Source organism: Colossoma macropomum, unplaced genomic scaffold (assembly GCF_904425465.1).
Source record: "Colossoma macropomum unplaced genomic scaffold, Colossoma_macropomum, whole genome shotgun sequence".
NCBI classification, from domain to species: domain Eukaryota; kingdom Metazoa; phylum Chordata; class Actinopteri; order Characiformes; family Serrasalmidae; genus Colossoma; species Colossoma macropomum.
The window spans coordinates 995,186-1,022,862 of record NW_023494786.1 but is presented as its reverse complement, the minus strand read 5'-3'; the positions used below and the strand labels follow the sequence as shown (position 1 = coordinate 1,022,862).

Here is a 27,677-nt window from a genome sequence, read left to right as displayed (position 1 = left end):
AATGAGAATGTGGGTTGAGAGAAAATGCATATCTTGTTGGTGGTGCTGTAACAGTAGCAGTGCAGGCCGAAGCTCAGCGGATCGGTCAGTTATTTGACTGTGGCAAGTTCATGAAGATTATTGTATTTTAAAATACATTAGCGGATTTATCCCTGAAGTACACTCTATAATTAACAAGCAAATGCATTATCAGCTTTGAGTGGTGTTAATAATTTATTAACACATTAATGTACATATTTGGAGCAATGGAAATTGTCCGAAATTACTAATAAATAAATATTTTTACTTAAATAACTTAAGATAATAAAAATAATATAAGAATATAATATACTAAATATAAGGATATAATACAATATAAGAATATAAAAAAAGAAAATATTATAAAAATAAGAACATATTTTTACTTAAGAAAATACTTTAGAGAATTACTTAAGAAAATGAGAAAATATTTTTACTTAAGGAAATTACTAAGAAATAACTTAAGAAAATAAGGAAATATTTTTATTTAAGAAAATTATTTAAGAAGAATATTTTTACTTAAGAAAATACTAAGGAAAATTACATAAGGAAATAGGAAAATATTTTTACTTAAGGAAATTACTAAGAAAATTACATAAAAAAAGAAGAAAATATATTTACTTAAGAAAATTACCTAAGAAAATAAAATATTTTTACTTAAGAAAAGACTTCAGAAAATATTTTTATGTAAGAAAATACTTTTAAATATTTTAACATTAACATAACTGCGCAAAAATGTTGCATATTTTATTTAAGTTAGAAATCTTGCACACAACATACACAATTGTGTGTGTGTGTGTATATATATATATATATATATATATATATATATATATATCCATACAGCACATTGGACCAATTACTAGCACTATTATATGCTATACATATCACACATGTTCTGTACTGTAGCTCTTATCATTTACTTCTGTGTGTGTGTGTGTGTGTGTGTGTGTGTGTGTGTGTGTGTGTGTGTGTGTGTTCTCTCTCAGGTCCACATCACCGTGGTGGACAACAACGATAACGCCCCAGTGTTCTCCCAGCCCACCTATGACATCACCATGGCAGAAGATACGCCCCCAGATACGGAGGTCCTGCAGGTTTTAGCGTCGGACCGTGACGAGCGCCACCGTTTGACCTTCAGCATTCTGGGCAGCGTGGACCCCAGCAGCATGCGCCTGTTCCGCATCGACCCCAACACCGGGACCATCTACACCGCGCGCCGCCTCGACCACGAGAGCCGCAACCAGCACGTCCTCTCCGTCATGGTAACCACTACAGCCGCTATAACACATACACCTGCTCTGATATGGCAACCGTTACAGCCTCAGTACTATATACTTAATACGGTACAGTAAAACAGAAATCCTCCGTTGCCGTGGTAACTGTTGCATTACGGCAAAGAAAAAAACACTCTCTCTTGACATCACAGTATCTGCTACACTGCCCTCCTCGCCTTAGTAACAGATCATGCATCGTCATGGTAACTGCAACAATCTCAGCGCCATAGTAGCACATCCCTTGCATTGTCATGGCAACCATTACAGTCTTGATATTGTATTAAACACCAAGTTGTCCCTCATCGTCACGGTAACTTTGGTATTACAGCTTCAATTAATTAATAACAGACAGCCCAGCATCGTCATGGTAACCGCTACAGTCTCGCCACCAGCATTGTCATGGTAACTTCTGTGTCCTTGTTGCCAAAGCATCACATAAGCAATAATACAGTAACAGATGGAGTCACATCGTCATGGTAATCTCTACGGTGTCAACGCCATCAGGAAAAATACCCCTGTGTTGTCACAGCAACCATTATAGTCTCAGTACTACACTAACAAAAACAGTGTCCTTTATCGTCATGGTAACTGTGGCATCACAGTCTTGTCGTATGGTGACACCTACATCTGCATGGTGACCTCTACAGGCTTAGCTGCAATAGTAGCTAATACTGTACACTTGCGTTGTCAAGGCAACCATTACAGTGTCCATGATGCTCTCCATCTACTTCACAGCTGCACTGTAGCCTCGGTGATGTGGTGTGGTAACCACATCAGTCTCAGAGTAACACATACACCTACGTTGTCACGGCAACCATTAGAGAATCGAAACTGTAAGAACAATGAGGCTCTGCCTCATTGCCATGGCAACCGCTGCACTACAGCCTAGAGACATGCTAGCATTGCCATGGTTACCTCCAGCAGTCCATCAAGGCATTCCATCCACCTGTGATCGCTACCTTAATTACAGCGCAGGTGTGTCCAGGTGAGCGTCAAACAGGTGCCACACCTGAGACGAGTTACCGCAGCAGATGACGCCGGTGCTGTTTGTTTTTTTGGAAAGGATTGAGGCCCTTCGTCACTCCTGGGTCTGATACAGTGGAGCCGTTTTGTAGCAGACTGTACTGCAGGATCTTTGTGGGATTGCAGTACAGAAGCTTATAAACCCTCCCAAAGATGAGAACAGGCTGCGGTGGAGGATTAGCCGTGATACGCCTGCAAACACCGGCGCACTCTGAGCCAACTGTGAGCGAGAGAAGCCCACCGAAACGTTTCGTTTTCTGGGGCTTGACCCCTGACTCCACCTCCATCAGCACCCTCAGTAAAGATGGCTTAAAAAAGTCGCAAAAAATGTGAAAAACCATTTCATTCATTTAATAGAAGTAATTTTAGTCACAGCAAAACTGAAGCCCTGCATGTTAACTAGCTTTACCAAGGGTGCCATTAATTATGGAGATGACTTTATATGAGCTTCTATTTTTGAAGTTTGCAAAATCTTTTACTACAGCTCAGCACTGAAAGTAAACAATAATAATAATAATAATAATAATAATAATAATACGTTATTTATGTATCAACCTTAATACATTTTTATTACACATCAGTGGTCACTTCACTGGCCTTTCCATCGTCCCTGTAGAGCTCATTCCTGATTACAGTCTGACCCGTAGTTTATCCTTCATGCCAAATATAGTCGGTCAACCAAGGCATGTTTGGCTGATTTTATATAGTGTATAAAAGATTTTTTATTACTTAATAATATTAATAATACTAGTAACAATAATAATAATAATGATAAACCTTATTTATGTAGCAACTTTCATAAATTTAAATGGTACTGCAAAGGACTGTACAAGAAGAAATACATTTGAAAAACAGCAAAATATACAAAGAGAAAATAGAGGAAAATAAAAACATTAAATAATAAAAAGTAGTAAAGCTTCTATAATAATGAGTGACAATAAATAAAATAAACCAAATATTTATACAGAAAATTATGTATATAATATATATGTATATATATATATATATATATATATATGTGTATATATATATATATATATATATATATATATACATATATATATATACACACACAATTGTGTATATATAATTTTGTTTTCTGTATAAATATAACATTTACATATTTATATTTTTAGAAATGTATATATACATATATTAATATTAAAATGTTATATTTGTACAGAATTTTTTTTTATTATTTTATATATATATAATTCTTTTGTTCTTTAAATATAAAATCCTGGAGTCAGGCAGGACTGTAAAATATTTTTTTAAATTGCTGACTGAGAATGCTTATGCTTGTAAGTTACACTGCCCTCAAACATACAGTAGCCTTCAGCTGGACACTGGCCTGCATCTGGACACTGTCCTGCAGCGGGAGCTGATTCGCGCTTCAATATATGAGCCGCATCATAAAGCCAGACGGGAGGTTTGTGAGGTCAGCTGTTCATATTTCAGTCGTATATTACAGAGAAACGATGATTATAAAGTTTGGTGATGAAAGACGGGCTCTGCTGTGGGTTCAGCTGAGTTAAATCTGGAAACAGCTCCTCTCTCGTTTTTCTCTCTCTGTCGCTCTTTTATCTCCTCTCTGTCTGCCTGTGTTTCTCTGCCTCCTTCTTTCCATTCTTCACCTGTCCTCCTCTCTCTCTCTCTGTCTCCCTCTCTCTGTCTCTCTCTGGTTGAGAGCCGGTCTGATGGGAGATGCTGATTGGTCGACGCGGTGCGTGCGCTCTGGCAGGCGGCTCGTGTTTTAATGTCATCTCCACCTGTTTCCCAGCTCTGCAATCTAATTATCGATCTGATCACACTCACTCTCTGTTTCAGCGCTCCCCTGATGAGACACACACTCGTCTGTGAGTGTGTGTGTGTGTGTGTGTGTGTGTGTGTGTGTGTGTGTTTGTCTAATAAGTGCTCAGATATTCCAGCAGCCACAAACCAGAGCAGACGTGTTATTGTGATCCACTGAGAGATGATATCTGCTCTGTCTGCCAGAGATTTGTGTGTGTGTTTGTTTGTATGTGTGTGTGTGTGTGTGTGTGTGTGTGTGTGTGTATGTGTGTGTGTGTGTGTGTGTGTGTGTGTTCGTTCTTCTGCTATCTCATTCACACAGTAAAATGCACTTTTTCTATTCCTCTCTCTCTCTTTACCTCTTTATTCTACATTCTCTTCTCATTGTTCTTCTTTCTCTCTCTCTCTTCTCTTTCTTTTCTCTTCCTCAATATCTGTCTCGCCTCTCTCTCTTGTTCTCTGTCTCTCTCTCTTGACTTTATCTCATTCTCTTTCCCTTGTTCCCTCTTTCTTGCTCTTTTTTTCACCCCCCTTTCTTCCCCCTTTTCTCTCTCTCTCTCTCTCTCTCTCTCTCTATCTCTCTCTATCTTTTCATATATCTGTCTCTCTATTTGTCTCTTTCTCATGTGTCTTATTTCTTCTCTCTTTCTTTTTCTGTCTCTTTTCTTTCTCTCTCTCTTTGTCTATCTGTCTCTTTCCCTCATTCCCTCTTGCTTCCTCTCTTTCTCATTCTTTCTCTCTTTCCCTTTTCTTTCTCTCTCTCCCTCTCTCCCTCTCACTCTCTCTCTCTACTTCCCTTGTTCCTTCTTTCTTCCTATGTTTCTCATTCCCTCGCTCTTCCTCACTCCTTTCTTTCTCTTTCTCTCTCTCTTTTCATGTATGTGCCTCTCTCCTCTCTCTGTTTCTGTTTGTCACTTTCTCTTGTTCTCTTTCTCTTTTTCTTGTTCCCTCTCTCTCTCTCTCTCTCTCTCTCTCTCTCTCTCTTCTTTTTCTGTCTGGTTTCTTTCTCTCTTGCTCTGTCTGTCTTTCATCCTCTTTCGTTCTCTCTATCTTATTCCTTTTCTCTTCCCCTTTTCTCTTCCCCTTTTCTCTCTCTGTCTCTTTCTCTCTCTCTCTCTCTCTCTCTCTCTCTCTCTCTCTCTCTCTCTCTCTCTCTCCCAGGTGAAAGATCAGGAGTTCCCGTACAGGCGGAGTCTGGCCCGTGTGCTGATTGGTGTAGAGGATGTGAATGACCACGCCCCCCAGTTCACCATGCCGATGTATGACGGACAGGTGTACGAGTCTGCGGCTCTGGGCTCTGCCGCCCTCACAGTGACGGCGCTGGACAAAGACAAAGGCCAGAATGCTCAGATCAGCTACAGCATAGACTCGGGTAAACACACACACACACTAGCTTGTATTCCTGTCTTTGTGGGGCCTTTAGAGATAAACTCGTACACATGATGTTCTGTGTATTGTTTTATTAAAGTTTACATCTAACAGCTCTGACTTGCTCCAGTGTTAGCATTAGCATTAGCTCATCTGAAGGGGCAGCTTTCATCAATAATGAAAACCTGCTGCTTCAGTGTTGAGTGAATAAAGGGTTTCCCTGGTTATGGACGCCACCAGTTAGCATGAGCTGAAAGTTTGATGGATGTAGCAATAGTAACTTTTTTAATTTTGCAAATGGTCAATTATGATCTTTATAGACACCCAACCATGGATGGCTGTGGCATCACCGGTCATCTCCTGAGGAAATGTGCAGCCCTTAGATGGTGGCACCACTCAGGGCCCCTTTTCTTTATCTAATAAAATCTACAGTTTTCAGAGAAAAAAACATCCCAACAATGTCAAAATGTTCATGAATTCATGTTAATCATTCTGGAGAGGTCCTCATAAATATACAAATACAAATAATAGAGGAGGACCATGCCTCAGACTCATCCTAACGTCCTCTGAAATGTCCATCTCAGTCTTTCGTTTCCTGTGAAACCCCCCATCTTGTCCCTGATCCTCATCCCATTCTCACAGTCCCATCTCTGTTCATCAAGCAGAGGTCCAGCCTTCTAGCTTAATGCAGAAGCCACCCAGGACTCCATCCCAGGGTCTCTCTTCTAGTCTTGTAATCTCGCCTCCCATTGCAACCATATGTTGAAGCCGTTTGAATTCGCAAAATTAAACAGCTTACACATGAATACGTTCCATTATTTTTCACTTATTGTCCACATTTGCATTTTTGCTGACAATACCTGTGTCTTACTGTCTCATAGGAAACACTGGGAGCACATTTCGGATTGATCCTGTTTTGGGAATAATCTCTGTGGCCCGAGAATTGGATTTGTCCACTATTGGTCATTACGTATTAACAGTCAAAGCCATGGATAACGGCTCTCCAGCTTTGTCTGCCACTGCCGCAGTCCGCATTGCAGTAACCCTCTCAGACAACGCACCCCCCAAATTCCCTCAAAGCGAATACCAGGCTGAGGTTGCGGAAGGTGTGGCCATTGGGACCTCTGTAACCACAGTGAATGCCCTCAGCCTGTCCACACTGACCTATGACATTCGCCATGGGAACGGTGGCCGGACTTTCCGCATCAACCAATACAGTGGTGTGATCACAACCCAGAAGGCACTGGACTTTGAGACAGTTTCCTCATATGTTCTGACCGTCACGGCTAGCAACATGGCTGGACAGTCCTCGAATGCCACAGTAACTGTTGCTGTGCTTGACCAGAATGACAATGCTCCAGTTTTCCAGCAGGTGCGGTATCAGGGCAGCATCAGCGAGGGTGCAGGGTTGAACAGTGTGGTTCTGAGTGAAACGGGTGAACCTCTGGTCATTCGAGCAACAGATGCTGACCGAAACCACAATGCCCTGCTGGTGTACCAGATCCAGGAAGAAACTGCCAGGCGCTTCTTTGCTGTAGATGCAGGAACTGGCTCCATCAGGACTATCGCTCAACTGGACCACGAAACCACACCAACGTTCCGCTTCCATGTTAGTGTGAGGGACAGTGGGCGGCCCCAGCTGTCAGCCGAGCGTCCGGCAGAGGTTACTGTCCAGGTTCGAGACATTAATGACTGCCCTCCTCAGTTTTCCCAGGATTCCTATGAGGCTGTTCTCCTGCTGCCCACCTACGAGGGGGTGGAGGCCCTGCGAGTTTCTGCTTATGATCCTGACGGTGATGGCCAATCAGAGCTGGCTTACTCCCTGACCGATGGCAGTTTGGAGCACTTTGCTATGGAAGCAGACACTGGACTACTAACAGTCAGAAACAGCACTTTCAGTAAAGACCGGTTCCGCTTTAACATTCGTGTGTCAGATGGTCGTTTCTCTAGCACAGCTCTGGTGACCGTTCTGGTCCGTGAGGCACTGGACAGTGGACTAGCCTTCACACACGGTGTCTACAATGCCAACATTCAGGAGAACAACGGCAATGTGACTACAGTTGCTGTGGTTACAGCACTCGGTAACAGATTGAACGAGCCACTACGCTACAGCCTGCTGAATGCTGGTGGGAAGTTCAGAATCCGTCCCACGTCTGGCGCCATAGAGACAGTAGGAGTCCCATTGGACCGAGAAGAAAAGGAGGAGTATGGGCTTCTGGTTCAGGCAGGACGAGAAGAGGACAGGTTAAGAGTTGCCAGGGCACTGGTCCGTGTACGGGTTACAGATGTCAACGATAATGCCCCGGTGTTTGTGGGACTTCCATATTATGCAGCTGTGCAAGTGGAGGCAGAACCTGGAGCTTCCATATTCCGAGTCACAGCAGTGGACAGAGACAAAGGACTTAACGGAGAAGTCAGCTACTTCTTGCAGGATGAGTTGGGACACTTTGAGATGGATCGCATAAGTGGGGAACTAAGGTTACGCCGAGCTTTTGAAGCTGACTTGTCCAGTGTGGAATACCAGGTTCTAGTGTTTGCACGTGATGGTGGCACCCCACCTCTCTCGTCTTCCGTCACCTTTCCTGTTACTGTAGTAAACCGAGCCATGCCTGTATTCGACCGGCCATTCTATTCTGTAAAAGTGAGTGAGGATGTTCCAGTGCTCACACCAATTCTGGGAATTAACGCTAGCAGTCCAGAAGGACAGAGTGTCCTTTACACCATCACGCATGGCGACCCTGGTACTCTTTTCTCCATCGGCTTTGACACAGGAGTCATTAGCGTTATAGCGCCATTGGACTATGAGACCAGTCCTGCCCACAGACTGATTGTCAGGGCAACAGACTGCCTCACAGGTGCACGTGCAGAAGTAGACGTTGAAGTGATGGTTTTAGATGTAAATGACAATGCCCCGGTTTTTGAACAACCAGTATATAATGCAGTGATCTCTGAAGCAGCCATGATAGGCACTCCTGCCCTGCAGGTGCAAGCGTTGGACAGCGACTCAGAGAAGAATGCAGCAGTGCGATACCAGATCATCCCTGACCGTAGCAACAGCACAGACCACTTTCACATCGACAGCAGCAGTGGCCTAATACTGACTGCTCGATCTCTCGACCACGAGACTGTTGAACGTTACATCTTTGTTGTCAAAGCAACTGACAATGGTTTCCCGCCCTTGAGCAGTGAGGTGCGAGTGATAGTCCAGGTGATGGACACGAATGACAATGCTCCGGTCTTCAACCAGCTACTGTATGAGGCCTCGGTCAACGAGCTTGCACCCAGAGGTCACTTTGTTACATGTGTCCAGGCATCCGATGCAGATTGGTCTGACACAGATCGGCTTCGCTATGGTCTGGTATCAGGAAACGAGCGGATGCTGTTTGAGCTAGATGCTGCTTCTGGGGTCCTTACCCTGAGTGGCCAGCGACGAACGCAGCGCATGCCGTCCACTTTCAGCCTGAATGTTAGTGTTTCAGATGGTGTCTTCACCAGCACGGCTCAAGTTCATGTGCGTGTGGAGCGAGCTAATCTACATTCTCCACAATTCACTCTGAGCATGTATGAAGCAGAGGTACGTGAAAACATGCCAGCAGGATCAAAGGTAATCATGATCAGGGCGCAGGATGCTGATCCAGGGCCTTTTGGGGAGGTTCACTATATTCTGCTCTCAGACACAGCTCGGGACTTGTTTAGCATAGACAGCAATGGTCAGATCATGACTCTGGAAAAGTTGGACCGTGAGGAGAGAAGTGAAGTCATGTTGTCTGTGGCTGCAGTGGATGCAGGAGGTAGGGCTGGCTATTGCAGTGTCCGGGTCAGCCTGCTAGATGATAATGATAATGCTCCTCTGTTTGATGCTTCAGAGTACCGTGCTAGTGTCCGAGCAGAGGTAGCATCTGGATCTGTAGTGATCCAGGTTCAAGCATGGGATGCTGACCAGGGGATCAATGGACAGATCAGCTACAGCCTGTACAGTGAAGCCAGTCTGCAGGTAACAGAACTGCTGGACATTGATCCTGACAGTGGCTGGATAGTCACCAAGGGTAACTTCAGCCCCTTGCGAGGGTCAGTGCTGTCCTTTTTTGTGAAGGCCTCGGATGGCGGCACACCTGTTCGGCACACTCTTGCATCCGTGTATGTCCATGTACTCTCAGCTGATGCCCACTTGCCCATCTTTAGCCAGCCACACTTCTCCTTCACTGTACTGGAGGACACTCCCATAGGTTCCATGCTTGGGGCAGTCCATCTTCAGACACCTATTGGTCAGTCCTCACTACCGGTCAGTTTCTCAGCTGTGATTGGTCATACTGCAGTTGCCAATAGTGATGGAATGTTTGTGGTGGACAGGGAGAGTGGGATGATAAAGTTGGACAAACCACTAGACCGAGAGCGAACTCCAGTTTTCCATTTTAAGGTGGCTGCCACGCTCCAGCAAGGACTTGTAGATGCAGTCTCTGTTGTAGATGTGGAGGTGAAAGTTCTGGATGTTAACGATAACAAACCAGCATTTGAATCGGACGTCTATGAGGCATCGGTCAGTGAGGGACTTCCTGCTGGAACCAGGGTCCTCCAAGTGCGAGCAATGGACCCTGACTGGGCAGCCAATGGTCAAGTGACATACAGCCTTGCTCCTCCTGGGCTGCTTGGCTCAGGCAGTGAGGACTTGGAGGAGGGGAGTTTTTTCACGATTGACAGCAGTTCCGGTTGGATATCGACACTGAAGGGGCTGGATCACGAACACAGCCCTGCCCACAGTCTCACTGTCTGGGCGTATGACCTCGGCGACCCCGCCAGCCTGTCGGCCTCAACAACAGTGACCATAGCCGTGGGCGACTCCAATGATAACATGCCAGAGTTTCTGCAGGCCCGTTACTATGGCAGCGTCCGCGAAAGCGACGCCCCGGGGGAAGTGGTGGCTGTGCTGAACACACGGGATGACGACAGCTCTCCCGGCAACCGTCAGGTCACCTACCACATCACAGGTGAGGAAAAAACTATGTAAACGAGCATGTTTAATGAGAGCATGCTGTTTATATAACCTCTACCATGTAAACCTAAAATAGGCTCATTATAGACATTAAGGGTATACTTCATTCCTGATAGCAGGATGATGCATGTTTTGATAAACACAGTAAAGCCCTGCTGCCCCCCAGTGGTATGAACATTAATCATTTAAATGGCCTTTTGAATTTTTAAACCAGACAGTGTTTTCTTTAATATGTTAAAAGGATTTTTTAAAATATTTGCATAATTCAAGAATTGAGATGTAAACATGGTTCAGATGTCTTTACAGTGGTGGTGAGAGGAACCAGGGGTCGCCATGACGACAACACAAATATAGACATTTTATTTACTATCCAAAACCACCAGTGAACGTACAGCATTCGTTCATACACTATTTTTTCTTTCTTATGGAAAATTAATGAATATTGAGGAAGTTCAAATCCATAAATTATGTCACAAAGGACATCTCTTATAGACATTACATACAGACTCACATAACACTAGCACACATATACACACATATTAGCAATCACCTGGGATACTATAGCCACGGCCTGACATCTCATTCGAAACTACCTGGCATACCATAGCAATGGCCTAGCAACACCTTAGCAACTACCTGGGATACCATAGCAATGGCCTAGCAACACCTTAGCAACTACCTGGGATACCATAGCAATGGCCTAGCAACACCTTAGCAACTACTTGGGATACCATAACAATGGCCCAGCAACACTTTAGCAACTACCTGGGATACCATAGCAATACCTTGGCAACCAATTGCTCTAGGAAGATATTTGCGTGTTTATCTTTCAGCTGTTCAGTTGCTAGGCAACAGACTTGACAGTTGATTGTCAATAACGATCGAGTAAGTTAAGATTTCCTAACCTGAGATGAGATGATGTAAGATGAGATAAAATTCCTAAATTAAGGTCAGATTTGCTTCTCTTGACCTGTCAGATCTTAACTTAGGACGAAAAGAGAGGAAGTTTCTGTAATACAGCCCCTGAGGCTCATGGGAACTCAGGGATGAGAAGGATACATAGGTGCATCCTCAGATTTCGGCCAGAAGAAGGTCACATTTTGTCGGCCGCATTTCGAGGACCCTCCGCGTTCTTTTGAAATGGGATGGCGCTTATGACGTTTGCGGCCGAGAAATGGGACCTCGGAAGGTCTCAGCCCCGTAATCGCGACGCGCCGGTAGTCCTGCTGAGGAGAGCAGCTGTGCACTACATACTGTTTCATGTTCAGTGAGGATGTGACTGAGTGTCGTCTCTGCTGAGGAGGAGTTCAACATACTGCACACACACACACTCAGGTGCAGGACTGGATACCAGCAGCTCAGACATTCATAACATCGCATTAGGGACCTGCTGTGTTTTATAATTCAGAAGACCCCGAACTCAGACGCACACACATACCACACACTAACCACACACACACACACACAGACAACACACACACACATACTACATACATACTACACACACCTTGACTGAGACTGAATTTATATTAAGCTGCAGCCTCTGTGCTGTTATCGTAACTTAGAGACAGACAGAAACACACAGCATTTCATAAACACATACATACTGAACACACACACACATATATACTGCACACTCATTTAACACACACACTACAGAAACACACACACACACACACACATATATACTGCACTCATTTAACACACACACTACAGAAACACACACACACACACACACACATATATACTGCACACTCATTTAACACACACTACAGACTACACTCACACACACACGCACATATATACTGCACACTCATTTAACACACACACTACAGACTACACTCACACACACACACACATACTGCACACTCATTTAACACACACACTACAGACTACACTCACACACACACATACTGCACACTCATTTAACACACACACTACAGACTACACTCACACACACACATACTGCACACTCATTTAACACACACACTACAGACTACACTCACACACACACATACTGCACACTCATTTAACACACACACTACAGACTACACACACACATATATATACTGCACACTCATTTAACACACACACTACAGACTACACTCACACACACACACACATATATATACTGCACACTCATTTAACACAAACACTACAGACTACACACACACATATATATACTGCACACTTATTTAACACACACACTACAGAGTACACTCACACACACACACACACATACTGCACACACACCCGCACACATACTACAAACACACACTATGCACATACACATACTACACACATAGTAGACACACAAACAGTACACAAATATTAGATATAGACACATACTACACACATATACACACACCAGACACACACAAACATACTAAAAACATACAGACATACTACAGGTATACTACACACACTTACTACACACAGACACTATATACATTCTACACACACTACACACACACATATACTACACACTTTATTTTTTCTCTTTATCTTTTTCCTTTCTGTCTCATTTTCTTTCTTTTTGTCTTTCTTTCTTTTTTCCTTTTCTCCTTCTGTTTCCTCTCTCACTCTTTTTCCTCTTTGTGTCTCCCCTCCTCTCTCTCTCTCTCTCTCCTCTCTCTCTCTCTCTCTCTCTTTTTCTCTCTCTGTGCTGTGAGGGTGTGAAGAGTCTATTAGAGGCTGTTTGCCCTTTTAAGTTCTCCTAAAACAGGAGATTTAAACAAAGAGAGAGAGAGAGAGAGAGAGAGAAACATGCAAAGGGAAAGAGAGAGAAAGAGAAATCAGAAAAAGAGAGAGAGATAAACAGAGAGAAAGAGAGAAAACAGAAAAAGAAAGAGAGGGAGAGATAAACAGAGAGAGATTCTGATGTTGATCATTGTTGATAAATGCTGGTCTTTAACCACTGCAGTCTTAAAACAACCTCACACTCTCAGACTGCAGTCTCAGATCTCAGACTGATCTTCAGACTTCAGTCTCAGATCTCAGACTGATCTTCAGACTTCAGTCTCAGATCTCATACTGATCTTCAGACTGATCTTCAAACTTCGGTCTCAGATCTCAGACTGATCTTCAGACTGATCTTCAGACTGCAGTCTCAGATCTCAGACTGATCTTCAGACTGATCTTCAGACTGATCTTCAGACTGATCTTCAGACTTCGGTCTCAGATCTCAAACTGATCTTCAGACTGATCTTGAAACTTCGGTCTCAGATCTCAAACTGATCTTCAGACTGATCTTCAGACTGATCTTCAAAACTGCAGTCTCAGATCTCATACTGATCTTCAGACTGATCTTCAGACTGATCTTCAGACTGCAGTCTCAGATCTCATACTGATCTTCAGACTGATCTTGAAACTTCAGTCTCAGATCTCAAACTGATCTTCAGACTGATCTTCAGACTGATCTTCAAACTGCAGTCTCAGATCTCAGACTGATCTTCAAACTGATCTTCTAACTGATCTGCAGTCTCAGATCTCAGACTGATCTTCAGACTGATCTTCAGACTGCGGTCTCAGATCTCAGACTGATCTTCAGACTGATCTTCAAACTGCAGTCTCAGATCTCAGACTGATCTTCAAACTGATCTGCACTCTGCAGTCTCAGAGCTCATACTGATCTTCAGACTGATTTTCAAACTCAGACTCATCTTCAAACTGATCTTCAGATTGATCTTCAAACTGCGGTCTCGGATCTCAGACTCATCTTCAGACTGATCTTCAGACTGATCTCCAAACTGCGGCCTCAGATCTTCAGACTACACTTCAGACTGATCTTCACACTGATTTTCAGACTGATCTTCAAACTGCAGTCTCAGATCTCATACTGATCTTCAGACTGATTTTCAAACTTACATTGATATTCAGACTGATCTTTAGACTGATCTTCAAACTACAGTCTTAGATCTTACATTGATATTCAGACTGATCTTCAAACTTTGGTCTCAGACCTTACGCTGATCTTCAGACTGATCTTCAGACTGATTTTCAAACTTACATTGATATTCAGACTGATCTTTAGACTGATCTTCAAACTTTGGTCTCAGACCTTACGCTGATCTTCAGACTGATCTTGATAAGAGTCTATTCATCCTTCACAGCACTGAGAGTGCTTTACAGAGCGCCCAGTGCATTCTGGGTAAAATCACCCACTACAGCTGATTTTCACACACTGTCAGCAAGGGCTAAGAGCCTGTTATTAACACTCTCTCTCTCTCTCTCTCTCACAAACACACTCACTCTCTCTCTCACAAACACACTCACTCTCTCTCTCACACACATAGTCTCTCTCTCTCTCACACACACACACACACACTCTCTCTCTCTCTCTCTCTCTCACACACACACACACACACTCTCTCTCACAAACACACTCTCTCTCACACATAGTCTCTCTCACACACACACACTCTCTCTCTCTCACACACACACACTCTCTCACACACACACACACACACACACTCTAACATACACTCTCTCCCTTTTACAGAGAGAGAGAGAGAGAAGTGAGAAAGAAAAGGAGGGAGAGAGAAAAGAAAGGAGTGAGCAAGAGAAAGGGAGAAAAAGGAGGGAGTGAGAGAGGGAGAAAGGAAAGGAGGGAGTGAGAGAGAGGTGAGAAAGAAAAGGAAGGAGAGAGAGAGAGAAAGGGAAAGGAGGGAGCGAGAGTTAGAAAAGAAAGAGCAGAGAGAGAAGGAGAAAGGAAAAGAGGGAGAGAGAGAGAGAATAGTGAGAAAGGAAAGGAGAGAGAGAAGTAAGGAAGGAAAGGAGAGAGAGAGAGAGAAGTAAGGAAGGAAAGGAGAGAGAGAGAGAAGTGAGGAAGGAAAGGAGGGAGAGAGAGAGAGAGAGAGAGAGTGAGGGCGAGAGAGTATTGCAGTGTGTGTATGAGCTGCTCTGTGTGCTATTAGCCTCCAGCTGAGTTAAACAGTGCAGTTTATGTAGATGAGCGGCGGAGCAGCGTCTGTTTGAGCTCGTCTGCAGTTAAGAGCAGAGTAATTGGACTCTTATCAAAGCCGACTGTTTTTGATTACTCTGTTTTCATTTAATTCATTCTGTCTGCCAATTTTTCACACTCGTTCACTCTCTCTCTCTCTCTCTCTCTCTCTCCCCACTCTCTCTCTCTCTCTCTGAGAGTTGTGGTGATGTTGTTTCTCTTCATTGTGATGAATTACAGTTAAAGATCATTACAGTTTGACCTTAATTTGCGCTTCTGATTATTTAAATGAAAATAAAAGGTGTGATTATTATAATTTACACTAATGAGCCTGTCAGGACGGAGGACTCTCAGAGGTTATTAACACATGCTGGAGTGTGTGAGGTGTGTGTGTGTGTGTGTGTGTGTGAGGTGGTGGGGGGGGTTACTTTTCCAGTCTTTTTTATAGATGAAGATAATTACTGAAACTTTATAGCTTTATTTTTTGGGTGGTGATTCAGATGGATAGAATAATAATGCATAATAATGATTTTAATAGTCAGTGTATGTATGTGCGTGTGTGCGTGTGTGTGTGTGTGTGTGTGTGCAGGGGGGAATCGTGGCGGGGTGTTTGCGCTGGGTTTGGTCCAGAGTGAATGGAAGCTGTACGTTAAACGGCCGTTAGACAGAGAGGATCAAGAGCGTTACCTCATCAACGTCACGGCAACCGACGGACTCCACGTAGCCACGGCAACCGTGGAGGTGCTGGTGATGGACATCAATGACAACAGCCCTGTCTGTGACCCGGTGAGTGACCTATTAATTACTCTGTAACTACGACCAGTGATTAAAGGGAAATTCCACCACTTTTTCCAAATTTCCGAAATTCAAAATTCCTACATAATTCATCTGCTACCAGTTATTAAAGGGGAATTGCACCACTTTTTCAAATTCCAAAATTCTAAATTCCGACGTAATTCAGCTAGTAGCAATTATTAAAGGAGAGTTTCACCATTTTTTCAGAATTCCTATATAATTCAACTACTAATTTTTAAAGGGGAATTCCACCACTTTTTCAAAATTCCTACAGAATTCTACTACTACTAATTTTTAAAGGGGAATTCTGCCACTTTTTCAAAATTCCAAAATTCCTGTGTAATTCAACTACTACCAATTATTAAAGGGGAATTCCACCACTTTTTCACAATTCCAAAATTCCTATGTAATTCAACTACTACCAATTATTAAAGGGGAATTCCACCACTTTTTCAAAATTCCAAAAACCCTATGTCATTCAACTACTGCCAATTATTATATGGGAATTCCACCACTTTCTCAGAATTCCTTCGTAATTCAGTGGTTGTGATGTAAACCATGGCTTTCAAAGTGGTCTGATATGAAATGGTTAATTGTACACAATTAACCATTTGTACACATCCAAAGATGGATCTTCGAGGGTTCTACACAGAACCACAAACACTCAAACTAAAGCACTAAAAAGGGTTCTGCTGTTGTAATGCTGTCAAGCAACTGTTTTTGGTGCTGTATAGAACCATTTTCAAAAAGGTTCTATGTAGAACTATTTACAACACATTCTCCATCAATCTATTGTTGCTGCTAGATGTTTAACAATAGTAGCACTTACAGTTGTCTAGAGCAGATCTAGCAGGGCTAAAACACTTGTAATGAGGAGGGGCGTCCACATCCTTTTGGCCATATATAGCCTATATATTTGTATGTGTGTTGTGTAGGCGGTCCACACAGCCTCTGTCTCTGAGGACGTTCCGGTTGGGAAGCTGATCCTGAGGGTTAAAGCGACAGATGCAGATGCTGGTTCTAATGCACAGATTCAGTACACGCTCTCAGGACAGGGAGCCGAGGACTTCATCATTCACCCGTACACAGGTACCGCATGTGCTTTTCAGATTGAACTATAAAGGAACAAAAGCAAACCTACATTAAATATAGTCGATCAGCCAAGACGAGCACCAAATCCAGGCTTCAAGATGCTACTGCTGTTTTTAGCTTTATGCTAATGCGCTTCAGTCCATGTTTATAGATTACAGTGAGTCATACAGTGTCAGAAACCACAGAATCAAGTCTGCTAGAGATACTGAACACCACACAGGTTGAGGCAAATGTGATTCAGGCTTGCAGTTAGCGCCATGCTAATTGGGGCTAATATGTTTGTCTCACAGGAAATAAAGCAGATCTAAGAATTGTATTTTTTAAAAAAGCAGTTTCTGAATTTTCTCTTTTAAATGTCCCCTTAGGAGATTAATAAGACATATTAGAAAATGGACAATATATGATGGAACTGCAAATCATGTGTTTTTGCTGATTATTTGCTGAATTTAACTTACTGGAAAAATATAAATGTTACCATATAATATAAATGCAGCAAACCAGTTAAAATGTATATGTATATATCTCTGTAGGAGAGTTGAAGACAGCGGTGGAGCTGGATCGAGAGAAGGTGGCGCTGTACTCGCTGGTTGCCCGAGCCACAGACGGTGGTGGTCTCTGGTGTGATGCTGCCGTTGCCGTGACGCTGCTGGACGTGAACGATAACCCGCCTCAGTTCAGCATGAGCCACTATACGGCCAGCGTTTATGAAAACACGGCCACTAAAGCTCTGCTCACACGCCTGCAGGCCATCGACCCCGACCTCGGTAACACACACATACACACACACACACGCTCACACACTCACACACACAATCACACATATACACAGACTCACATTCACACACACGTTCATACACTTACACACACACACACTCAGACTCACACACTCACATATACACACTCACTCTCTCTCTCTCTCTCTCTCTCTCTCTTTCTCTCCCTCTCTCTCTCTCTCTCTCTCTCTCTCTCTCTCTCTCTCAGGAGAGAGCCGTAAGGTCGCCTACTCCCTGATGGACTCTGCCGATGGGTTCTTCTCCATCGATAAGTCCTCGGGCGTGGTGGTTCTGGAACGTCCGCTGGACCGCGAGATCCAGTCCTTGTACGTCATCACGGTCCGAGCGTCTGACCAGGGCGTCCCTCTGCGGCTCTCGTCGCTCACCAACCTCACCATCACGGTCCTGGACATCAACGACAACCCTCCCGTCTTCGAGAGGCGCGACTACCTGGCCACGCTGCCCGAGGACATCGCTGTGGCAACAGAGGTGCTGCGCGTGTACGCGGCCAGCAAAGACATCGGCACCAACGCCGACATCTACTACAGCATCAGATCCGGAAACCAACAGGGCCACTTCACCATCGACGTCCACACGGGTGAGGAGAGACCATGTGACACCTTCGGATTCATTTCATCATCAACGTTTAAAAATAATAATATATACACTTCACAGGCCACAGTACTGTAATATAGTACATTAGATTGTGCTATGCTATATAACATTTGACTGTTATTTACTGCATTAGACTATAAAATACCGTCTTAGACTGTACTGTACTGCATCAGACAGACCTACACTACACTGCGTCAGACCATTCTGTAATATGTGAGTATATAATACTATACTGTATTAGATGACATGGTCCTATATGGTACATTTTAGTATACAGTACTCAGCACTGCATTAAACTATACTGTAATATACTGCAGCACACTATACAATTCTATACTGCATTAAAGTACACAATACTATACTGCATACTGTACAATACTTAATACTGCATTAGAATAGACTGTGTTATGCTATAATACATTTCACTGTACAGTGCTATAATAATCTGCTTTTAACTATACAATACTACAGTGCATTAGAATGCATTGTAATGTACTGCATTTCACCACACAATGCTATACTGCACTACTCTATACTTCAATTACTGCACTGTACTATACTATAATATACATTAATATGTATGATAAAATAATATTCTGCATTAGACTACACTGTACCACTTTAAAATATACTATATTGTACTGCATTAGAATATACAGTGCTATACTGCATTAAATTATATAGTGCTATACTGCATTAGATTATACAGTGCTATACTGCATTAAACTATACAGTGCTATACTGCATTAGACTTTACAGCACTTAATACTGTATTAGACTTCACTGTAATGCATTTTACTGTACAATACTATTCTGCAATAGACAATACTATACTGCACTGTAACAGACTATACACTGCATTAGACTATACTATACTGCACTGTAATATTCTATGCACTGCATTAGACTGCACTATACTGCAGTGTAACATACTATACACTGCATTAGACAATACTATACTGCACTGTAATATATTACACACTGCATTAGAGTATACTGCACTGTAACAGACTGTACACTGCATTAGACTATACTATACTGCACTGTAATATACCACACACTGCATTGTATTATAAAAATATACTGCATTAGACTATACTGCACTGTAATATACTACACACTGCATTGTATTATAAAAATACACTGCATTAGACTACTGCACTGTAACATACTATACACTGCATTAGACTATACTATACTGCACTGCAATATACTACACACTGCATTGTATTATGAAAAATACACTGCATTAGACTACTGCACTGTGACAGACTGTACACTGTATTAGACTATACTATACTGCACTGTAATATACTACAGACTGCATTCTATTATAAAAATATACTGCATTAGACTAAAATATACTGCACTGTAACAGACTATACACTGCATTAGACTATACTATACTGCACTGTAATATACAACAGACTGCATTGTATTATGAAAAATACACTGCATTAGACTACTGCACTGTGACAGACTGTACACTGTATTAGACTATACTATACTGCACTGTAATATACTACAGACTGCATTCTATTATAAAAATATACTGCATTAGACTAAAATATACAGCACTGTAACAGACTATACACTATACATTATAAAAATATACTGCATTAATATACTATACACTGCATTCGACTATACTGCACTGTAATATACACTGCATTAGACTAGACTATACTGCACTTTAAACTACAGGCTGTATTATAATATACTGAATTTCATTATACAATACTTAATACTGCATTAGACTGCACTGTACTACTTTAAAATATAGTGTACTGCATTAGACTATACAGTGCTATACTGCATTAAAATATATAGTGCTATACTGCCTTAGACTATACAGTGCTATACTGCAATAGACTACACAGTACTTAATACTGCATTAGACTACAAAATATTTAATACTACATTAGACTATAGAGTATTATACTGCATTATACTATACTGTAGTACACTTCATTAAAATATATAATACTTTAATGTCTTAGCATATATAATGCTATATTTAGTTATAATGTACTGTACATTACATTGCATTGAACTACAATATACTATAATACTTTGTATTCAAATATACAGCATTGTACTGCATTATAGTATTATACTCTAATTATACTCTGAGACTATATTATACTGTGCTACGTTAGACTATAAAATACTGTATCACATTATAATATACTCTAATACATTGCATTGAAATATGCAAGACTGTACTGCATTATAGTATTATACTCTAATATACTATATTATACTGTAATGCATTAGACGATACAATATTATAATATACTATAATACATTGCATTCTAATACTGTACTTCATCAGACAACACACAGTTATACCGTCCAGTCGTCCTGTAACTGAATAATTGCTATAATTGGATGTAGCACCATCAGCACCTATTATAAAAGTTCTGTCCACTCGTGGGTTCCTCTCCTGTCTTCCTGCCCTCTGTGTCAAATATAATCTCCGACTGCAGCACCTCTGTACATCATTACAGCCCACCGACTGTCCCAGCTAAAGCCGCCTGGAGGGACAGCTCACTATCTGCTCAGTGCCAGTCCAAATCCAGCCTGCAGTTTACCGTCCACATCCGCACTCATTTGACCACCGCAGGACCGCACACACTCTCCGACTCGCATTCTTCATTTCGATTTGCAACTCAGCACTAGCTGTGGCAGCCGCTAAAGCAGGTAGATAGAGAGCCCGAGGCTGTTGGTGTCCTAAAACCGCAGCCTCCTGCCTCCAGCCCGCAGCTTCCTGCTCCTTCACGGAGTTAATCTCCTTCCCTCGCTCCGGCTCGCACACTTCCCCACGTCCAGCTCCCGTTTGTTCGGAGCGTGCTGTCGATCTTGTTTGCTGGCTGTTGCTGCTGCCATAGTAATTACCGCTCATGGATAATTAAACGGTATCAAATTGAGCTGAATTGACGCACCAGAGAGAGATGAGAAACAAACGAGTCCGTGCTTTGATGATGAGGCTGCTGTGCGTGGAGAGAAGTGCTGTCCCACTTTGCATATGTTCAGATTGTGATTAATTTTTTATTTTTTTTTCGCTGCGCTTTTATTTTGGAGATTTGCTTTCTGCTCTTTATCGACTCTTTCAGATATTTGCATATGTGTATATATATTTGGGTGGTGGATCATTCTCAGCACTGCAGTAACACTGACGTGGTGGTGGTGTGTTAGTGTGTGTTGTGCTGGTCTGAGTGGATCAGACACAGCAGTGCTGCTGGAGTTTTTAAACACTGTGTCCACTTACTGTCCACTCTATTAGACACTCCTACCTTGTCAGTCCACCTTGTAGATGTAAAGTCAGAGACGATAGCTCATCTGCTGCTGCACAGTTTGTGTTGGTCGTCCTCTAGTCCTTCATCAGTGGTCACAGGACACTGCCTACAGGACGCTGTTGTCTGGATATTTTTGGTTAGTGGACTATTCTCAGTCCAGCAGCGACACTGAGGTGTTTAAAAACTCCAGCAGCACTGCTGTGTCTGATCCACTCAGACCAGCACAACACACACTAACACACCACCACCACGTCAGTGTTACTGCAGTGCTGAGAATGATCCGCCACCCAAATAATACCTGCTCTGTGGGGGTCCTGTGGGGGTCCACAGGACAGGGTGCAGAGAAACAGATGGACTACAGTCTGAAACTGTATGAAGTAAAACTACATGGTCAGTGGAGCTGATAAGATGGACGCTGAGTGTAGAAACAAGGAGGTGGATTTAATGATAGATACAAACAAAGAATGTTTTAATGTGTGTGTGTGTGTGCGTGTGTGTGTGTGTGTGTGTGTGTGTGTGTGTGTGTGTAGGAGCGATCTCCGTGTCCCGTCCTCTGGACTTCGAGTCCTGTAAAGATTACTTCCTGACGGTCGAAGCTCGAGATGGTGGGACTCCGCCCCTCAGTGCGGTTACCATGGTGAACATCAACCTGACGGATGTCAACGACAACGCGCCGATGTTCAGCCGCGACGTTTACAGCGCGGCCATCAGTGAGGACGCTAACATCGGAGACACTGTTGTCAAGGTAACCAATAAGTGATACACAGTAACGTTCAATCGTTTGTTGTTTTTAATCAATATTAACTTCATAAATAATGATATACAGTAACGTGTTCATGAAAACAAGTTAGCACATCCTCTACAGGGAACAAACTTAAATATGCCAGCAACTGTCAAGCAACCACCTAACAACACCCTAGTAACCACATGGGATACCATAGGAACCTCCTAGCAACATCATAGCAACCACTTGTGATACCATAGCAACCTCTCAGCAACACCCTAGCAACCACATGGGGTACCATAGCAACCTCTCAGCAACATCCTAGCAACCACCTGGGGTACCATAGGAACCTCTTAGCAACACCCTAGCAACCACTTAGGATACTATAGGAACCTCTTAGCAACACCCTAGCAACCACTTTGGATATCATAGCAACCTCTTAGCAACACCCTAGCAACTACTTGGGATACTATAGCCACCTCTTAGCAACACCCTAGCAATCACTTGGGATACCATAGCAACCTCTTAGCAACACCCTAGCAACCACTTGGGATACTATAGGAACCTCTTAGCAACCCTGTAGCAACCACGTGGGATACCATAGCAGCCTTTTAGCAACGCTCTAGCAACCACGTGGGATACCATAGGAACCTCTTAGCAAAACCCCAGCAACCACTTGGGATATCATAGCAACCACCTTGCAACATCTGCACTGTCACTGCATTTTCTTCTTGAACTGCACTTTTCTGCTTTTATTAGAACTTTCCGGACACGGTTCTGTGATCTGATGGCTTGTCCTTGATCCGGTTGCCTAGGTAACAGCTGAAGACGTGGACAGCCAGGTGAACGGCGTCATCCTGTACTCCATCGTCAACGGCGACCGCGAGAACCAGTTCTTCATCGAGCCAGTCACGGGTCAGATCAAAGTGAACAAGCAGCTGGACCGAGAAACGGTGAGCAACGGTCACTGCGGGCGTTACCACGGCAACTGCCTCACCTTTGCTGTATCTGAAACTAGACAAAAAGCAGGACTGCCCCCATCTGGCTGAGTACTGAAAGTCAGCCACATCCCACAGTTCTCTGCTTGCAGACGAAGGTCAAAAATGGCAACAGAAAGCAGCGGCACGAACAGAGTGGAGAGAAACGAATTCATATTACTTTGAATTATTGTATATTGTGATATTTAATCAGTGTTAGTGTATTAATTATATTCCATTATAACTAATGGAACTTTTTTACTGACCAAAACCTGAAAAAGGCCCAAATGGTCACCAGCTGGCTGGATATTCATACTGTACTGCTGCCCTGGTAGTCCATCTACAGCTGAGTGTCCTCAGAGGGACCTTCATATAAACCCAGCACAGCTTCACAGCAGCTCTACACAGAGCCTAACGACTTTATAATAGAGATTTATAGGTTATATATCACTTATGAATCTCTATTAGAGACACTTTCCTTTCCAGAATGAGGATTAATCTGTTTTTGGTAAACCATAAACAAAAAACACTGTAAATATTTTGGGTTGCTGTGCATTACGAATAATAATCATAAACATATAATGATTTTATAGTTTATAGGATGGACTGAGTGTTGCCACCTGCTGTACTGGTGTTATTTGTAGTGAAGAAAGTTTTACCCAAATCTGTCTCTGTTAGACGCATGTTATATAATCGCTGCCACAAGGGGGCGACAGAATCCCCCCACAGTGAAGGAGAGAAACAAACTCCCACTGCAACATCAAAGCAGATCTGTTTACGTAATAATAATAATAACAGTAATTTATAGAGAAGCAGAAACACTGAAGGTAAAAATGATTGTAAATAAATAAAATAAAAAGATATAATTGAATAAAATGATGTACAATAAAAATATAAATTAGGTTGCATTGGTTGCATTAGATACTTAAAAAAGCTGAATTAAAATGATGTTTTGATGTAAAAAGTTTTTCTTATATAATAATAATAATCATAATAATAATAATAGTAATAGTAAAATTAATGAACTTTTACTAATATTCCTTCGACGTGTAGAAAGCAGCTCAGAGGGCTTTAGGCTGTGATTGAGTCGCTGCTCTATATTCAGCATCACTGATGGAGCTTTGTCTCTAAGGATACTGTTGCCATGGCAGCTGTCAATCACTCTGACCAATGATAACCTCTTATGCAAGCATTGATTCTGTCTTCTAGACATAGAGGACGGAGAGAGAGTGAGAAAGAAAGAAAGAGAGAGAGCGCGAGAGAGAGAATAGAAAGATAGAAAGAAAGAAAGAAAGAAAGAAAGAAAGGAAAGAAAGAAAGAAAGAAAGAAAGAAAAGAAAAGAAAGCAAGAAATAAAGAAAAGAAAGAAATAACAGTAGAATAGAAAGAAAAAAAGAAAGACACAACCAGAGAGAGTGAGAGAGAGAGAGAGAGAATGAGTGAGATAGAGAGAGAGAGAGAGAATGAGAAAGAGAGAGAGAGAGAGAGAGAGGAGAGAGAATAAGTGAGAGAGAGAGAGATGAGAGAGAGAGAGAGAGAGAGAATGAGTGAGAGAGAGAGAGAGAGAGTGAGTGAGAGAGAGAAGAGAGAGAGTGAGAGAGAGAGAGAGAGAGAGTGAGTGAGAGAGAGAAAGAGAGAATGAGTGAGAGAGTGAGAGAGTGAGAGAGAGAGTTTAGAATAGCAGTAAATTACATTAATGGGCTGAAGAAAAAAGTGAGAACGGTAATAAAATCTAATGAAATATAATAAAAATGTAATAAAATATAATAAAATCTAGTAAAATATAATAAATTATAGCAGCGTTAATTGTTCTAGTGATAGTGGAACTAATTGAAATATGTCTGAGTGACTGTGTGTGTTCATTTATATGTATCTCTCTCTCTCTCTCTCCCTCTCTCTCTCTCTGTTTCTGTCTCTCTCTCTCTCTCTCTCTCTCTCTAGATTGCGGGTTATGCATTGGTGGTCCGAGCTCTGGACAGTGGGACCCCCGCCATGTCCTCCACAGTGGTGGTAAACATCGATCTTGCCGACATCAACGACAACCCGCCCACCTTCACCCCGGCCAATCACACGGCAGTAATACAGGTAGAGTGATCAGTTCAGCCAATCAAAACCAGATCTCAGTCGACAGCAGATCATCTCTCAGTCTGAGGTTTAACTGTCTCTGTTCTCAATAACAATACAGAGTCAGTTCAAAAGCAGATTAATGAATAAATTATCATAATCTGCTCATCATCATCATCGTCATCTTCATCATCTCTTCTTCATAGATTTCAGATAATGTTCAGATGTAGAAATGTTAATGTGTCTAGAATAATGAACAGAAGATTCTAAAGCTGTAGAACATCCAGAATGAAGTTCTAATAAAATTAACATCCAGAAAAAGTTCTAACAATAATTAATAAAATTAATATTCAGAATAAAGTTCTAATAAAATGAAGTTCTAGAATTAAGTTCTATTGAATTTCTTGCAAAATTAATGTCCAGAAGTTGTAATAAAATTAACATCCAGTGTGCGATTCTAATAAAATGATTATTCAGAATTAAGTTCTAGTAAAACTGATAGCCACAATAAAGTTTTTACCAAAATTAATTTTAAGTTTTAATAATATTAACATCTGAATAATATTAAGTTCTTCTAAATTATATTCAGAATGAAGTTCCTATAAAAATATATTCAGAATGAAGTTCTAGTAAAATTATATTCAGAATTAAATTCTAATAAAATTATGTTCAGAATGAAGTTCTAATAAAATGATATTCAGAATGAAGTTCTAAAAAATGATATTCAGAATGAAGTTCTAATTAAATTAAATTCTTAATTAAGTTCTAATAAAATTATATTAAAAATGAAGTTCTAATAAAATTATATTTAGAATGAAGTTCTAGTAAAATTATATTCAGAATGAAGTTCTAATAAAATTATATTCAGAATGAAGTTCCTATAAAAATATATTCAGAATGAAGTTCTAGTAAAATTATATTCAGAATTAAATTCTAATAAAATGATGTTCAGAATGAAGTTCTAAAAAAATGATATTCAGAATGAAGTTCTAAAAAAATTATATTCAGAATGAAGTTCTAATTAAATTAAATTCTTAATTAAGTTCTAATAAAATTATATTAAGAATGAAGTTCTAATAAAATTATATTTAGAATGAAGTTCTAGTAAAATTATATTCAGAATGAAGTTCTAATAAAATTATATTCAGGATGAAGTTCTAATAAAATTATATTCTTAATGAAGTTCTAGTAAAATTATATTCAGAGTGAAGTTCTAATAAAATTAAATTCTTAATGAAGTTCTAATAAAATTATATTCTTAATGAAGTTCTAGTAAAATTATATTCAGAATGAAGTTCTAATAAAATTAAATTCTTAATGAAGTTCTAATAAAATTATATTCTTAATGAAGTTCTAATAAAATTATATTCAGGATGAAGTTCTAATAAAATTATATTCTTAATGAAGTTCTAATAAAATTATATTCAGAATGAAGTTCTAATAAAATTAAATTCTTAATGAAGTTCTAATAAAATTATATTCTTAATGAAGTTTTAGTAAAATTATATTCAGAATGAAGTTCTAATAAAATTATATTCAGGATGAAGTTCTAATAAAATTATATTTAGAATGAAGTTCTAATAAAATTATATTCAGGATGAAGTTCTAATAAAATTATATTTAGAATGAAGTTCTAATAAAATTATATTCTTAATGAAGTTTTAGTAAAATTATATTCAGAATGAAGTTCTAATAAAATTATATTCAGGATGAAGTTCTAATAAAATTATATTTAGAATGAAGTTCTAATAAAATTATATTCAGGATGAAGTTCTAATAAAATTATATTCTTAATGAAGTTTTAGTAAAATTATATTCAGAATGAAGTTCTAATAAAATTATATTCAGGATGAAGTTCTAATAAAATTATATTTAGAATGAAGTTCTAATAAAATTATATTCAGGATGAAGTTCTAGTAAAATTATATT

The 27,677-nt window shown here is 40.9% G+C and overlaps 1 protein-coding gene across 1 annotated transcript in view; it reads left to right on the top strand.

Annotated features, from left to right (window-relative positions):
• The window catches only part of fat3a (FAT atypical cadherin 3a), a 224,554-nt gene that overhangs the window by 160,919 nt on the left and 35,958 nt on the right, over nucleotides 1-27,677 (top strand). The window contains exons 13-22 of the mRNA XM_036557265.1: nucleotides 1,008-1,283; nucleotides 5,271-5,481; nucleotides 6,359-10,462; nucleotides 15,999-16,195; nucleotides 17,140-17,293; nucleotides 17,827-18,060; nucleotides 18,278-18,667; nucleotides 22,514-22,728; nucleotides 23,523-23,660; nucleotides 25,626-25,769. Coding sequence (XP_036413158.1) covers nucleotides 1,008-1,283; nucleotides 5,271-5,481; nucleotides 6,359-10,462; nucleotides 15,999-16,195; nucleotides 17,140-17,293; nucleotides 17,827-18,060; nucleotides 18,278-18,667; nucleotides 22,514-22,728; nucleotides 23,523-23,660; nucleotides 25,626-25,769 — 6,063 coding nt within the window. The remainder of the gene's footprint in view (nucleotides 1-1,007; nucleotides 1,284-5,270; nucleotides 5,482-6,358; nucleotides 10,463-15,998; nucleotides 16,196-17,139; nucleotides 17,294-17,826; nucleotides 18,061-18,277; nucleotides 18,668-22,513; nucleotides 22,729-23,522; nucleotides 23,661-25,625; nucleotides 25,770-27,677) is intronic.